Source organism: Phocoena sinus, chromosome 16 (genome assembly GCF_008692025.1).
Source record: "Phocoena sinus isolate mPhoSin1 chromosome 16, mPhoSin1.pri, whole genome shotgun sequence".
NCBI classification, from domain to species: Eukaryota; Metazoa; Chordata; class Mammalia; order Artiodactyla; family Phocoenidae; genus Phocoena; species Phocoena sinus.
This window is the reverse complement of record NC_045778.1, coordinates 44,673,955-44,689,592: the sequence shown is the minus strand read 5'-3', so window position 1 is coordinate 44,689,592 and position 15,638 is coordinate 44,673,955. Positions and strand designations below refer to the sequence as shown.

The following is a 15,638-nucleotide window of genomic DNA, read 5'->3' as shown; positions in this document are numbered from 1 at the left end:
TGTATTTAATACTGAATATTATTTGTGTGCACAACAAAAAATAGTACTGGCGTAAAGAAGAAAGGAGAAAAGTGGTTTTGCAGAGAATATCACAAGGCCTGACTGAAAAGTATTTCAGATCCCAATGCCCCTACCCCTACTGCAAGGCAAGGGCACCCGAGTTCCTCCCACTTCCCGCATTTATTAAAGTTGTCTCCTCTAATGCTCACTGATTACCATCACCCCGAAGGTGAGCTGGGCAGGGGAACGACTGCGCAAGGGAGGGGCGGGGTGAAGAGTGTCAAAGGCTCCCCTTCATGTACACAAACACACCCCCTTCCAGCCCCTCCCAACGCTTTGAAATCCCAACCCGGCTTTGTTGTCTCCCCCCCGAGGGGCCGGAATGCTCACAGCCCACAGTATAAAGGCAGCCGCGGTGGCGGTGGCGGAGCAGAGCCCCGTAGTCAGGACTCTGGGACCGGTGGAGGCTCTCAGAACCCTGGCTCTGCAGCTGCGCCAGCACAGCTTCGTGGGATCCAGGCTTGCAGCGCGACATTCCTCCTTTCTCTTTGTCTCCCTTGAGTCCCTCTGAGATGACGGCTCTGGGCACAGCGGGTGCTGCCCGGGTGTTGGTTACCCTAGTAGCTGCGGCTCTTTGCGGTCACCCTCTGTTCAGAGTCAGTGCCACCTTGAACTCGGTTCTTCTCAATTCCAACGCCATCAAGAACCTGCCCCCACCGCTGGGCGGCGCTGCCGGGCACCCAGGCTTCGCAGTCAGCGCTGCTCCAGGAATTCTGTTCGAGGGCGGCAACAAGTACCAAACCATTGACAACTACCAGGTGAGAAGGGTCTTGGGGACCTGGGGACGCTGTGACCCTGAAGAGGTCTTATTGGGGGAGGAGGGCGTAGAACGTGCTGTGTGCAGTTCAAGGCGCATTTGGAAACTCTGCCTTTGGGAGCAGTGGGCGGCAGCAGCTTTTGGAGAGGTGGACAGAAAGGGACTATGAGTCCAGGAGTGTGGTACCTGGCTGCCCAGGTGCCTCACCCTCTCCTGGCCCCCTTTCCGCAGCCGTACCCGTGCGCCGAGGACGAGGAGTGCAGCACCGATGAGTACTGCGCGAGTTCCACTCGCGGAGCGGGTGCAGGCGCGCAAATCTGCCTCTCCTGCAGGAAGCGCCGAAAACGCTGCATGCGTCACGCTATGTGCTGCCCTGGGAATTACTGCAAAAATGGTGAGTCGGGTAGCTTCCTTTCGGACTCAAACCATCCCGCGCTTGTGCGCCTACAGTTGGGAGACAATGCTCTCAGCTTTCAGAACGCTGTGGCACCACCTGCAAATGGGAGTTCAGCGTGCGAGGTTCCCCTGAAATGTTTTCAGGTTAGTGTTTAACCAGGGAGCAAAGAGAAGTACAGAGATATTGGAGCTCCTTATCTCCCTTTGTGCCCCCTCGATTACTTAACACGACGTCTTACCTCAGAGTGGGCCCTTCCATAAAAATTTGTCTAGAGAGAGCCTTGATACCATTTGAGAAAGAAGATGGGGAGGGAGGTGGAATTATACAGAGACCAAGGAAACCAGAATGGGCGTTTAGTTGCCTTTTCCATTTTTCTTATGGTGCCTCTCACAGCTCTGCCAGACTAGCCTCTCCCTCAAGAACCCTGTTCAAACTGTTGTCAATCAGAAGACAGAGTGATTTTGTTGTCAATCAGAAGACAGAGTGATTTATCTGTGCTGGCCGTTCTTAAAGATCTTGATGCCCTCACATCCAGGCTTCTCCCTTCTCTGCCTCTACCTCCTGCTACCTTAAAATAAGTACTCCTCCCCCCAACCACATATCCACAAAAGTTTAATGTCTCAAAGAGGTAGACTCAGCCAAAGAAGTCTCCAGAAATAAACTTAAGGGTGGTGATCCTCCTTAGGACCCAGTAATACTCCGGGTGAACTAACTAAATCTCTGTAATATAGAAATTATACAGTAAAGTAACTGGTGGTAAAGAGTGTAATCTTCCAGGCAGCAGGCATTGCATTTGCTTAACTTAGTCTGGCAGTACCTATATAGCACCAAGGGCAGAGAAGTTATTTTTAAAAACAATTTTTTAAGTGACTGATTTTATTTTTCTTACCCCAAGGGTGATATTAAAATGGGCAGAAATTTCACTGCCACTACCGCAGTTGGTGGGAAAGTATTTTAAGTGGCTAGATTGGGGATGTTACATGTGAGTGCACAGTGTACAGACTGATGCTTCTGTCCATCTGGGGAGTTTTGCTTTAACACTTGGAAGGAAGTTTGGCTCGTGTTTAAATTAACCTCACTACAGTGAGGTATCTCAAATTGGTGCAGGCATGACGGACTGCCACTGTCACAGCTATTAGCAGTAACAAATTACAGCTCAGGAGTTAATCACTATCTCCTGTTTCCTTAGGAATATGTATGCCTTCTGATCACAATCATTTCAATCGAGGAGAAATTGAGGAAACCATTATTGAAAGCTTTGGTAATGATCACAGCACCTTGGATGGGTACTCCAGAAGAACTACACTGTCTTCAAAAATGTATCATACCAAAGGTAGGTTAAAGTATCTGAAGACTCATTCTTCTCTGTTAGCACATCAGTAGTGACTTTCGGATCACCTTAATGAAATAACACAGGCTTAGCAGTGACCATGTACTTTTCCTATTGTCTTCCTAGGACAAGAAGGTTCTGTCTGCCTTCGATCATCAGACTGTGCTACAGGGTTGTGTTGTGCTAGACATTTCTGGTCCAAGATCTGTAAACCTGTTCTCAAAGAAGGTCAAGTGTGCACCAAGCACAGGAGAAAAGGCTCTCACGGGCTGGAGATATTCCAGCGTTGTTACTGTGGAGAAGGTCTGTCTTGCCGGATACAGAAAGATCACCATCAAGCCAGTAATTCTTCTAGGCTTCACACCTGTCAGAGACACTAAGCCAGCTGTCTGAACACAGTGGACTCCATTTACATAATATATGCTATGAAAACTGTTTGTGACTTTTGTGAGCTCAATCCTTAAGGATGTACAAATTCTGTGGTTACAGTTAAGCATTCCAATAATACCTTCCGAAAATCTGGAATGTAAGAGCTTTGTTTCTTTGTGGAACTCCCCTGTCATTGATTGCAGTAAATTACTGTGTTGTAAATTTTCAGTGTGGCACTTACCTGTAAATGCAACAAAACTTTTAATTATTTTTCTAAACGTGCTGCATTGTCTATTGTTCCTCTTGTTATGTAAATGTTTGTATACATTGTTATCTTGATTCTGATAAATACTGTATATTGAAATAAATACTTTCAGCCTATTCCATATTGAATTGAAATAAATACTTTCAGCTTATACTTCTTAAATGCAAAACCCTTTCCCCTTTTAATTCTGGAATCTAGAATGTAAGGAGCTTTTGGAATGACAAGTGATAGGTATGTAAGATTTATCATGAAAATATTAGCTTATTTTCCAAAATGTACTCTCTCAGTGCTTAGATTATATTTATCTCTCGGCTGTGATAGTCCTTGAAATAAAATTTAACTTTTAATACCATGAAATATTACAAGTATAAATAAATTTTGGCAGTGTGATCTTAGAGGGCTGTTATGTGTGTGGTGTGTGTTTGTGTGTGTAAATACAGTTGACAAATACATGCAGATTTTGTGCCAAATTAGTCAACTTGAAGTATCTTAAATACTACTTCATGCCAGGAAGACTTGGTTCCAATTACTTTGATTTTTAAATAATTATTACCTAAAAATCACAAATCCTCTCTCATTTTGTCCTTTGCTTCTCTTGCTAGATGAACTGAATATTTCCGTTTTTCCTCAACCAGAAATCTGTTCATTGTAAGAGGATAGGGGTATATTGTTTAAAAGAAAACTCATAGAAATGAAGTCTAAACTGGCTTTGTATTTTCATTTGCCAACTTTGATACTGACAAATCTGATACTGGGGAAGGAGAGAGCAACTGTCCCAGTTTACACTTATTCTGTAATATTCATACATCTCCATCAAAACCACAAAATGTTGGGTTTAAGGGACTCCAGAGGACAGTGACTGATAAATTGTCTAAAAAGTTTCCTTAAATAACACAGATGTCCTAGAATGTTTGTTGTTTTTGTATTCCCGGAAGTGGTTCAATTTCAAGGAGTTTTGCCAACAGGACACAAGGGTTGGTTGGTTCTTCCCTGAGAAGGGAACTGGCAGGATGTCTGCTGTTACATTCCTTTTGTTTGGAAGTTTCAGCTTCCTCACCCTGGAGAAACTGTCTTTTTCTACATGTGCTAGTTTGCTGATGTGCCAGGAAGGCCAGTTCTAAGGCCTGCCATCTCCAATAAAGCACAACAGAGGAGAGGAAACAGGAAACCCTTTTTTCGAAAAGAAGAAAGAAGGGCCTCTGTTTCAAGAGGGGAGCGGAGGAATCATTTAAAGGGCCTTGGCTATGGGATTCCTTCATTTATGCAGGAACTGGCCGTGACCAGAGATGCTCCATCTCTGCACATGTTAGCACATCAGCCCTGGTTCTAGCCCTCCTTGCAACCCATTGCATGACGCAGATGGGAGAATGACAAACCAACCAGGAAGAGATGCCTCTTCTTCCTATCCAGCTGAAGACTTAGAAAGGGATATCAAAAAGAAATTCTGCACATTTATAAAGGTGAAAAAAGAATATAAAAAAAACCTGTAGTTACTTTATTAGCTAGTAATGGAGGCTGGAAGATGGAAGTCAGGTACAATACAAAAATCAAAAGAGGATCATTGAAGGAACCTCAAACATTTTAGAAAGTGGCTGCTGACACTTGAATATTGTTACTTTTAAACAATTTATTTGAATGGAAAATACATGAACTTGGGAATGCATTCACAAAGCATTTTATCAAATGGTAGCATACTCTATACACTGCCCTGTACCTTGCACTTTTTATTTTACATCCTTACAGATTATTCTGTGTAATACATAGAGAGGTATCTCATTCCTTTTAATGGTCGCCTTAAAGAGTGTAGTATGTTGGAATGGCTATACTGTAATTTAAAGAGTCATTATTGAGAGACATTTAAATTGTTGCCAGTGTTTTTGTTATAACAAATATTGTGCCATCAGTATAGATTCTGTGTGTGTGTTCATGTGCTGATATAGTTGGAGGATAAGATAATGACTCATTTTTGTAGGAAAATCCAAATTTAAAAAGCATGCTTGGGCTTCCCTGGTGGCGCAGTGGTTGAGAGTCCGCCTGCTGATGCAGGGGACACGGGTTCGTGCCCCGGTCCGGGAAGATCCCACATGCTGCAGAGCGGCTGGGCCCGTGAGCCATGGCCGCTGAGCCTGCGCGTCCGGAGCCTGTGCTCCGCAACGGGAGAGGCCACAACAGTGAGAGGCCCGCGTACCGCAAAAAAAAAAAAAAAAAAAAAAAAAAAAAAAAAAAAAAAAAGCATGCTTGCTGTAGCTACTCATAAGGGGTGGCATGGGCAAAATGACAAGATGTCTGTTTATCACTGATCTAGTGATGATTAAACTCTTGCTAAATTGTGTCAAAGGAGGAAGAGGGAAGAGGTTTATCCTATCAATTTTACAGTAAATAGTAATCTGTGGCATTCAGTTAAAGGTAGACTTGTTAGGATTAATCTCCAAAATATACAAGCAGCTCATGCAGCTCAATATCAAAAAGCAAACAACCCAATCCAAAAATGGGCAGAAGACCTAAATAGACATTTCTCCAGGGAAGATATACAGATTGCCAACAAACACATGAAATAATGCTCAACATCACTAATTAGAGAAATGCAAATCAAAACTACAATAAGATATCACCTCACACTGGTCAGAATGGCCATCATCAAAAAATCTACAAACAATAAATGCTGGAGAGGGTGTGGAGAAAAGGGAACCCTCTTGCACTGTTGGTGGGAATGTAAATTGACACAGCCACTATGGAGAACAGTATGGAGGTTCCTCAAAAAACAAAAATAGAACTACCATATGACCCAGCAATCCCATTACTAGGCATATACGCTGAGAAAACCGTAATTGAAAAAAGTCATGTACCACAATGTTCACTGCAGCTCTATTTACAATAGCCAGGACATGGAAGCAACCTAAGTGTCCATCATCGGATGAATGGATAAAGATTTGGCACATATATACAATGGAATATTACTCAGCCATAAAAAGAAGCAAAACTGAGTTATTTGTAGTGAGGTGGATGGACCTAGAGTCTGTCCTACAGAGTGAAGTAAGTCAGAAAGAGAAAAACAAATACCGTATGTTAACATATATATATATGCAATCTAAAAAAAAAATGTGGTTCTGAAGAACATAGGGGCAGGAAAGGAATAAAGACGCAGACACAGAGAATGGACTTGAGGACATGGGGAGGGGGAAGGGTAAGCTGTGACAAAGTGAGAGTGGCATGAACATATATGTACACTACCAAATGTAAAATAGATAGCTAGTGGGAAGCAGCTGCATAGCACAGGGAGATCAGCTTGGTGCTTTGTATCCACCTAGAGGAGTGGGATAGGGAGGGTGGGAGGGAGATGCAAGAGGGAGGAGATACGGAGATGTATGTATATGTATAGCTGATTCACTTTGTTATGCAGCAGAAACTAACACACTATTGTAAAGCAATTATACTTCAATAAAGATGTTAAAAAAAAGGTAGACTTGTTCTAATTCCTTTGATTTTAAAGTAATTCTTAAATAAAATTACAAACAAGTCATTTCCCCATCCCTTTTTTCTTGTTTTGCTAAGAGTTAAATATTTCAAATTTTGTTTAACCTGAAATCTACTGATAGGAATGAAGATGGGAATATACTGTTTGAAAGAAAAATACAGACATGCAGCCTAAATATGACTGTTCATATTTCAGCAGATCAACACACTTTATGGACTTTTCCCATGGTAAATCAAATTGCATTAATTCAATCATGGAATTAGTAACAATTATACAGTTAGAAATTGTATCAATTTCAGTATTTCTATTGCATGGCAAAATTACCACTCATTGCCACTTAAGGAAATTTCAGGTAAAATCATTAAAATTTCCTTCACTTTCCTTCACTGACTGCAGCATCTATCATGTTACTGCCTTTTTTTTTATAGTCTCGAAGAGAAATGGATGAAGCTACCGTTAGGTGTGTAAAATGTGTTCCATTGAGTTCTATATTACAATTTTCATACTTTCTAAATTACTACCGAGTACAGTACCAAAATATAAAGTAAATACATTATTTGTCTCCACACTGAAGAAACAGAAAATAAAGAATCGCAATAATTTAGGTATCTGATGTTTGTACAAATGTGTGTATATACGTGGGCCTTTATGTTTGTCCTACTGTTAACTGCTTAGAAACAGTCAAATCAATAATCAGAGACTATGGACTTCCCTGGTGGCACAGTGGTTAGGAGTCTGCCTGCCAATGCAGGGGGCACGGGTTCGAGCCTTGGTCCGGGAGGATCCCACATGCCACGGAGCAAATGGGACCATGTGCCACAACTACTGAGCCTGCGCTCTAGAGCCCGTGAGCCACAACTGCTGAGCCCACGTGCCACAACTACTGAAGTCCACACACCTAGAGCCCATGCTCCACAGCAGGAGAGGCCACCACAATGAGAAGCCCGCACACTGCAAGGAACGGTAGCCCCCGCTTGTCGCAACTAGAGAAAGCCCACGTGCAGCAACGAAGACCCAACACAACCAAAAATAAATTAAAAAAATAAACAAATTTTAAAAAATAAATAGAGACTACAATCTGGATAATGCTAGAGAATTTTAATTAACGTGTATTGAGCCTTTGATATTCAATAGGTACTACCCTAACATCTGAAACAACATACATAATATGCTAACTTCAAGGAACTCACCATTTAGCAAGAGATGACAAACAACTATTAGTGCTGAGGGTTGGTTTAATATAGTGGTTTGAGACATAGCACCTGGAATCAGATAGACTTGGGATGGAATCATGGCTCCCTCTGCTTCCACTAATGATGTTGGGCAAAGGATAGAACCTCATTCATAATATGGAGTGAATGCCAACTTTAGAGTGTTGATGTGAGAATAATGCATACATTATAATAACACTTAGCATCATGTATAGTTTATAGTAAGCACTCAATTTTAGGTCTTCACTATTGAAAAAACATAATTAATGATAAGATATTGTATCATATATACGAATACCTAACAACAGATTAAAAGTAATTAAATCGGTCTATAGGTGCTCTGTTAAAGCTTCAGGGAAGCAATGGTATTTGAACTGTCTTCTTTTCAAGGCCCTTTTATTTCAAGGAAGAGAAATCATTTAAACTAGAGAAAGTAAAAAAGGATACATGGATTGGAATGCTACCTCTTACAAAAATCAGTATGGAAACCATTCTGAAGACTGGCTTCATAGCTTGCTAATGATTTCTGCTGTACCGTAATTTTCACACACCTAAGGCTTGACAAAGTGGCATATGTTCTGTCCCCAGTAAAAGTGACCTTCAGGTTCAGCTCTGCTCAGCAAACTTCTTAGCCTCTCAGCGACTATTCCAGATTCCTCAGCAACTGTTTTGATGAGCACAGCTTTGTTCAGGTGTGCACTTCAGGTGCACTTGGCTAGCTTGGTTACCCAGATCCTACAATACAAACACGGCTGACTATGTCCAGTCCACCTTTCATAGGAAGGAACTTTGGTAGTTCTATGAGGAGTGTGTAGGAACAGGCACCACGTGTCACATCTACCACATATAGTTTTAAAGAATGAGAAGGAGCTCACAAAGAAAAGAAAGGGTATTGGAGGCAGAGGAAACAATGGGAGCCAAATTACAAAGCTAAAAAAATAAAAATACATACTGTATTTTTAAAAAAGTGCAATGATCCACTGTGGCTAGAGTGTGGGGTACCTGGGAGGAGCATGACTTTGCTGATTTTTTAAAAAATTGTTATAAAGGAAAGAAGAAAGGTAAAAACTCATTTTCAGCAAGTTACCATATTAGGTGAAAGTGGAGCTGAAGACGATATGTTTAAGACATACTTTAGTTTAGACATCTTTATTGGTAAGAAAAATCTCACCTTCCTCTTCCTGACAATTTAGTTGTCCTCTGAGACAGCTTGGCTTTTAATCTTACAGGCAGGGGGACTGGATTTTATAACTATCCTAAACAGAAAGCTAGAGACAACAAAGAAGATGGAAATTCTTTATTCAGGGATCTCTGCACATTTCACTGTTTTATTACCAGTCTTGATTATCTTTTTGATCAAATGGGACTAAGTGCTATGTCTGACAGTCAGCATATTGCAGAACACGTTTAAAATAAAAAAGCCAGAACTTCCACTTTTCTAAGGATGAGTCACTTTTTGGCAAAATTCAGAAACTGGCCAATGGTTTTCTTATATTAACACTTCATTCAGCAATTTTCTCCTTGTCGCTCACATCATCTCTGTCCCTTTAAGAAGCCCTATTCCTGGGCTTCCCTGGTGGCGCAGTGGTTGAGAGTCCGCCTGCCGATGCAGGGGACACGGGTTCGTGCCCCGCTCCCGCGTGCCGCGGAGCGGCTGGGCCCGTGAGCCATGGCCGCCGGGCCTGCGCGTCCGGAGCCTGTGCTCCGCAGCGGGAGAGGCCACAGCAGTGAGAGGCCTGCGTACCGCAAAAAAAAAAGAAGCCCTATTCCTATCTCCATAGTTTTCATCCATCCTTTCTCATCTATTCCCTTACTCTTTCCATAAGACTCTCAATGTCTTATTTGTATTTTCCATTCTGATTACCTAACATTTATTTTGCAGCTGCATCCTCCCAGACCTTTCCTTTCAGACCTTGTGTCTGAAACTCTAATCTATTCACCAAACCAGTTTTCCTTTCCTCCTAAGCACGTTTCCCAGCCTTCTTTGCAGCCACGTGACTGACCTTGGCCAAGGGGATGTTTGCCTGGAGACACTGCACTAGCTTCTCCATCTGCGGATCTCTGGGGAGATAATGTCAGCCTTGCAATTCAGTGGAAGGGCCACTCTCGGCCTGCATTTCTAAACAGTAGCAGGAGCAAATTCCCCTGCCCCCATCTTCCACTTGCATGAACAAGAAATAAACTTTGTGATATGCCACTGAGATTTAGGGGGTTTTGTTTTACTTTAATACGCAGTTCTACCTTTCTCCTTCCTTCCTTTTGTTCTCCAAAACGCTACTATTCTGTCATTGGTCTGATAAACCATAAGTGCATGAAATTGTAGGGTGCAAAGGAATCCATATTGTTACCATTTATATATGTGAAAGCATGCACCGTTGTGCTTGACCAGCAGTAGGAATTCAATTAATATTTTTACTTTTTCATAACTGGGGACTGTACAAATAAAACCTCCTCCCAACTAAGCAATACAAATGGCAGGAAATGATCATGATAGCAACTTTTGAGAGCATCTTTCAGGTTCCAAAGACTAATTTAAGTGTTCCACATATATTTATTTCATTCTCACAGTACCTCTATGAGGGAGGTATGTTTATTACTCCTACTTTAAAGATGAGGAAACAGAAATTAAGAAAGCTTAAGGTGTTGACCTGAGGTCATGAAGCTACTAAGTTACAGTCAGAATTTGAAATCAGAAAGTCTGCTCCAAACTTTAGGCTCTTAACCACTACCAATAGGGCTGGGTATTCAACCATCCGAAGTTTCTGTATCCCTTAAGTTATTTAATAGTATATTTAAAATAGGCTAAAGATTTATCTGGTGACTTGGAACATGCAGTACCTCAAGTTTCTGAATTGAAAAACTTTTTTGAAATTCTATTTAAAGATATACTTGAATGTAATAACCTATATGGTCTTTCTTGTGTGTTTAAAGAAAAAAGGAGTCAAAGGTTAAACTAATAAAACTGTAAAACTGCTTTAAAGTTAAAAATTATAATCTTTCTTGATTAGAGAAATAGTTCAATGAATTACCAGAAAAGTTTAGTCACTGTTAGATTTTTATGCTATTTCTCCCATCTAAGAGAATGCTTTCTACACAGTAATATAACTACATTATGGTAAAATCCTTGCATTTAAGTCCAGTTTCAAATTACCTACACACAATGTGTACTATTTCACAAATGTTGTTCTTGCATTGTTTACAGTTGCTTTTCCTTTAAGTCCATCCTTCAAATTATACCTTGTGTGGTGATAGCAAATGATAACCATAAGTGTAGTTATTTATTAACAGATGAGGGCTGAGTGGTTTCAACTTCCGGAAGAAGAAAAAATCTGGTATAATTATTTCATGGATTCATCCTAAAGAGCTAAAAATAGCTCACACACAAATACCTAAGTTCAGTGTTTCTTTTTTTTTTTTTTTTTTTTTTGCGGTACGCGGGCCTCTCACTGTTGTGGCCTCTCCTGTTGCGGAGCACAGGCTCCGGACGCGCAGGCTCAGCGGCCATGGCTCACGGGCCTAGTCGCTCCGCAGCATGTGGGATCTTCCCAGGCCGGGACACGAACCCGTGTCCCCTGCATCGGCAGGCGGACTCTCAACCACTGCGCCACTGGGGAAGCCCCAGTGTTTAAGTGACTGTTTTTCTTAGAGCACAAAATTGATGAACTCACAGCTTTGACGTAGAACTTGGAGTCAGGGTTGAATTTTTGCATAGCTTTATGTCTTAGGAGAGTGCCTGACACAAGTACGAGAGTAATAAGTTGTTGTACTTCTACAACTGTGCATTGACTCCAATGTGGAAGAGTTTTCAGTGTGTCCTTGTATGAAAACTATTCCAGCCCACTTGTCAATTCAGGATGCTATAATTACATCATGATGGTGCTGTGTCTTGTGCCATCAGGAAGGGATTTTCCAAGCCAGTTTAGATTCAATTAGAAGTCAAGGTATTGAATTTTAGCTCTATATATGCTCCTGATTACATTTCAAAAGGGATGATCATTTTATAGCTGTCTTAGGTAAGTGGTTTCTAAACTCAGCTCACCATCTGAAACACCTGAGATATTTTTAAAACTACAGATAACTGGGCTCCTTACAAGAGCTACTGAATCAAAATCTCTTGGGATTACATCTATGCGTTTTTTAAAGCTCTTCCATTGATATTGTACATCTAATTTTGGAACCCACTGCTACATGTCCTTTAATCAAAATTACTTTGAACAGAATAACCAAGTGGAAAGAAAGGAGCTATTGGTTGAGCACTCATACACCAGTACTTGAACTTGGGTATTATATCATTTCATGTGATTCATTCAGCAACCCTAGCAGCTGTATATACATGTTCACTATATCAACAAGGTAATGAGACAAGGAGATGCTGAGAGGTAAACTGATGTCCTTAACATCGCACAGCTAGGAAGTGGCAGAGTGATGACTGAGAGCTGGATGCTTATGGTCCCAAAGACCACTTTTTGTCAATGGTGATAAAAATGCTAATTTGGGGGGTTTTTTTTTTTAGGTGTTAGAGTTAACTTTCTACGTTTGTAGACACTCCTTTGAGAAAACTCATTTTTACTGAATTTCAAACTTGGATGAAACAAACACGTAAAGATGAAAACCCTTCACTGGAGTCACCCCCACTTTCTTGTAATACCAATTTTGTCTCATGAAGTCCCAGCTTCCTTCTCAGGGAAGCCTTCCTTGACCCACCATTTATTACAGGCCAAGTCAGATGTTTCATGTTCTCTCATAAGTTCTTTTGCATGCTCTTATGACAATGCTAATAAGCTGTTTTTATATTTATTTATTAAAGTGGATTTCTTCCTCATTAAACTGTAGACTTCATAAGTACAAGGATCCTGCTCATCTTTCTACCCACAGCACCCAGTTCAGGACTTACCCCATAGTACTTATTCATTAAGGCCTTGTTGAATGAATCAACGAACTCCTGTGCTCTTTCCCCTTAATGGATGTCTATTATTTGTAATGTACATAAATATACCAGAAGGTTCAGTAACTACATCATTTTTTTCTATAATAGGACTAGTTAAGAGCATTAAATAAGTTTTAATTACCTAATTACAAAGAATTAGGTAATAATTTTATTTGAGTTAACTTTATTAACTCATAATTAACTAATAATTAAATCAAATTTAGACAAAAATTACTTTTTGATTTACATTATTTGTCATTGTTTTGGGACTTATATTATAGAAATATAATCTGATCAAAACCAGGAATTAATCACAAAGCATTAAAATACACATTAATAATTTCTTCTGTTGTAAAGTAGTCTCATGTATTTTGCTTGTATAATGATTAGATGGTTTTGAGAAGAACCTGATGAATGGCTTGACCTTTTCTGGCTTTCATAAAAAAATTTTACTTTCTGTTGTAATTCACATTCATTGAGAGAAAGTAACTGCAGAGATCCCTCTGGCCTTTCTTGTTCCTGTAGTCTGACCACAAAACAGATATTTTCATTATTAAAGAATCTATCTTTCAAGTAAGATAGAATGATAGATTCAATACCTGGATTGAAACTCAAGCAATAGTCCCAAATAAATTAAAACAAATTCTATGGGTGTCATTAATCAGTGATTCCCAATTATTTCCTTCACATTGGGATCACCTGGAAAGCTTTATAAATTACAAATGCCTGTGACACTTCCCCCAGAGATTGCGATTGACTGCTCTGAGGTGAGACATCAGTTTTGGAATTTTGACAGGTGATTCTAATGGGGACAAGTTTGGGAACCATTATTATTAGTTTCTGCCTCTTCAGACAAGGTAGCAGAAGTATTGATGTTTCTACCCTAATACTGAAATAGATTTGTAGAATGCCATGTTAACTCTGAAACTGGAATTTAGAGCTGAATTTTAGACCTAAGCTTGCCTGCAAAGGACTGCAGCTAGGAGTGAGAATACTTCGGGCATTTCTTAACTTGGGAATCTTTCATATCCTATGTGTCAAGACCTGAGACTGGGACCAATTCCAATAGAAGTTTTGAAAGTAAGTTTACCACCAAATGGGAAAGTTGAAAAGGAGTAAGAATAATATATGGATTTTTTAATCCCGCCCTTCCCTACTCTTCAAAACACAGCTGAATTGAGCAGCTTGAATTATAACTCTGTATTAGTTGAAAAGTGGGGATTAAAATGAGTTTAACATGACACGATTTATTAGCTGAAGAGATCCATCATAGTAAGCTCTACTGAAGTACCAGTTAAATGATCTTGTAACGGAGAAATTTATGGTCTTAGAGGGAACACACACATTAACACTGTTATTAATATTGCTGTGTGTTGACTTCACAAAATATTCTTTCCAAAGCATAGAAGGCAGTTCAAAAATCAGTTGTTTCGAAACCAGAGATTAAAAAGACAATTTAAAAAAATCAGTGAAACTAAGAGCTGATTTTTTGAAAAGAAAGTTGGCAAACATTTAGCTAGACTCACGAATAAAAAAGGACTAAAAAATGTGAAATGAAAGAGGAGATATTACAACTGATACCACTGAAATACAAAGGATCACAAGAGACTAATAAGGGAAAATATGCTCAACATCACTAATCATCAGGTAAATGCAAATCAAAACCACAATGAGCTGTCACTTCACAGCTGTCAGAATGGCTATATCAAAAAAGAAAACAAAGACCAAGTGTTGGCCAGGAGAAAAGGGAAATCTTATGCACCGTCAGTGTGAATATAAACTGGTGCAGACACTATAGAAAAGAGTATGGAGGTTCCTCAAAAAATCTTAAAACAACTATCACACGACCTAGCAATTCCATTTCTGGGGATTTATCTGAAGAAAATGGAAACGCTAACTCAAAGACATATACACCCCCATGTTCATTGCAGCTTTATTTACAATAGCCAAGCTATAAAAGCAACTTAAGTATCTATCAATTGATGAATGGATAAAGAAAACGTGGTGTACACACACACACACACAGAGAATATTATTCAGCCATAAAAAAGAATGAAATTTTGCCATTTGTGACAACATGCATGAACCTTGAGGGCATTATGCTATGTGAAGTATGTCAGAGAAAGAAACACCCTGTGAACTCACTTATATGTGGAATCTAAAAAATAAAGAAAACTCAAGGATACAGGAAACAGATCGGTGGTTGCCAGAGGCAGGAGTTGGGCAGGGGGAGGGCACAACAAATAAAGGGTTAAAAGAACAAACTTTGAGCTATAAAATAAATAAGTCATAGGGACGTAACATACAGGATGGTGACTACACTTAATAATACTGTATAGTGTATTTGAAAGCTGCTGAGAGTAGATCTTAAAAGGGCTCAAACAAAAAAAATTTGTAACTGTGATGATGGATGTTGACTTATTGTAATAATTTTGCAATATATACAAATATCGAATCATTATGTCATACACCTGAAATTAATGTTAACTTTCAATTGAAAGAAAATGGGAAAGGAGCAGGTGGGGGGGAAGGGAAGACTTGTCAGCTTAACTTCAGGCTTCAGAATTTATAACTATAGTGGTCACTGATTGATCCTATTAAAACGTTTGTTTCTTGGGTGATGACAGGCCACTTTTTTCAACTAGATTCATCTGGATTAACCAAAACTTGCACAAACTGCTTAAGAGATTTGAACACAGATAATAAGACTGAATACATGCTATCCCTCGATGTTTCTTAAACCAAAAGAGCTTCAGTCTATAGTTGTCCCTTAATAGCAAAGACACCAAATTTAGTTTAAAAAAATTTTTTTAATGAGTTATGAAACCAGCCCGCAGTCATTTTTAG

At 39.9% G+C, this 15,638-nt stretch overlaps 1 protein-coding gene across 1 annotated transcript; it reads left to right on the top strand.

Annotated features, from left to right (window-relative positions):
- The first annotated feature begins 400 nt into the window (after window positions 1-400).
- DKK1 (dickkopf WNT signaling pathway inhibitor 1) lies at window positions 401-3,527 on the top strand. The gene is made up of 4 exons (XM_032608687.1): window positions 401-818; window positions 1,049-1,211; window positions 2,404-2,547; window positions 2,671-3,527. The coding sequence occupies exons 1-4, from the start codon at window positions 573-575 to the stop codon at window positions 2,922-2,924; spliced, it is 807 nt and encodes a 268-aa protein (XP_032464578.1). The 5' UTR covers window positions 401-572; the 3' UTR covers window positions 2,925-3,527.
- The last annotated feature ends 12,111 nt before the right edge of the window (window positions 3,528-15,638 follow it).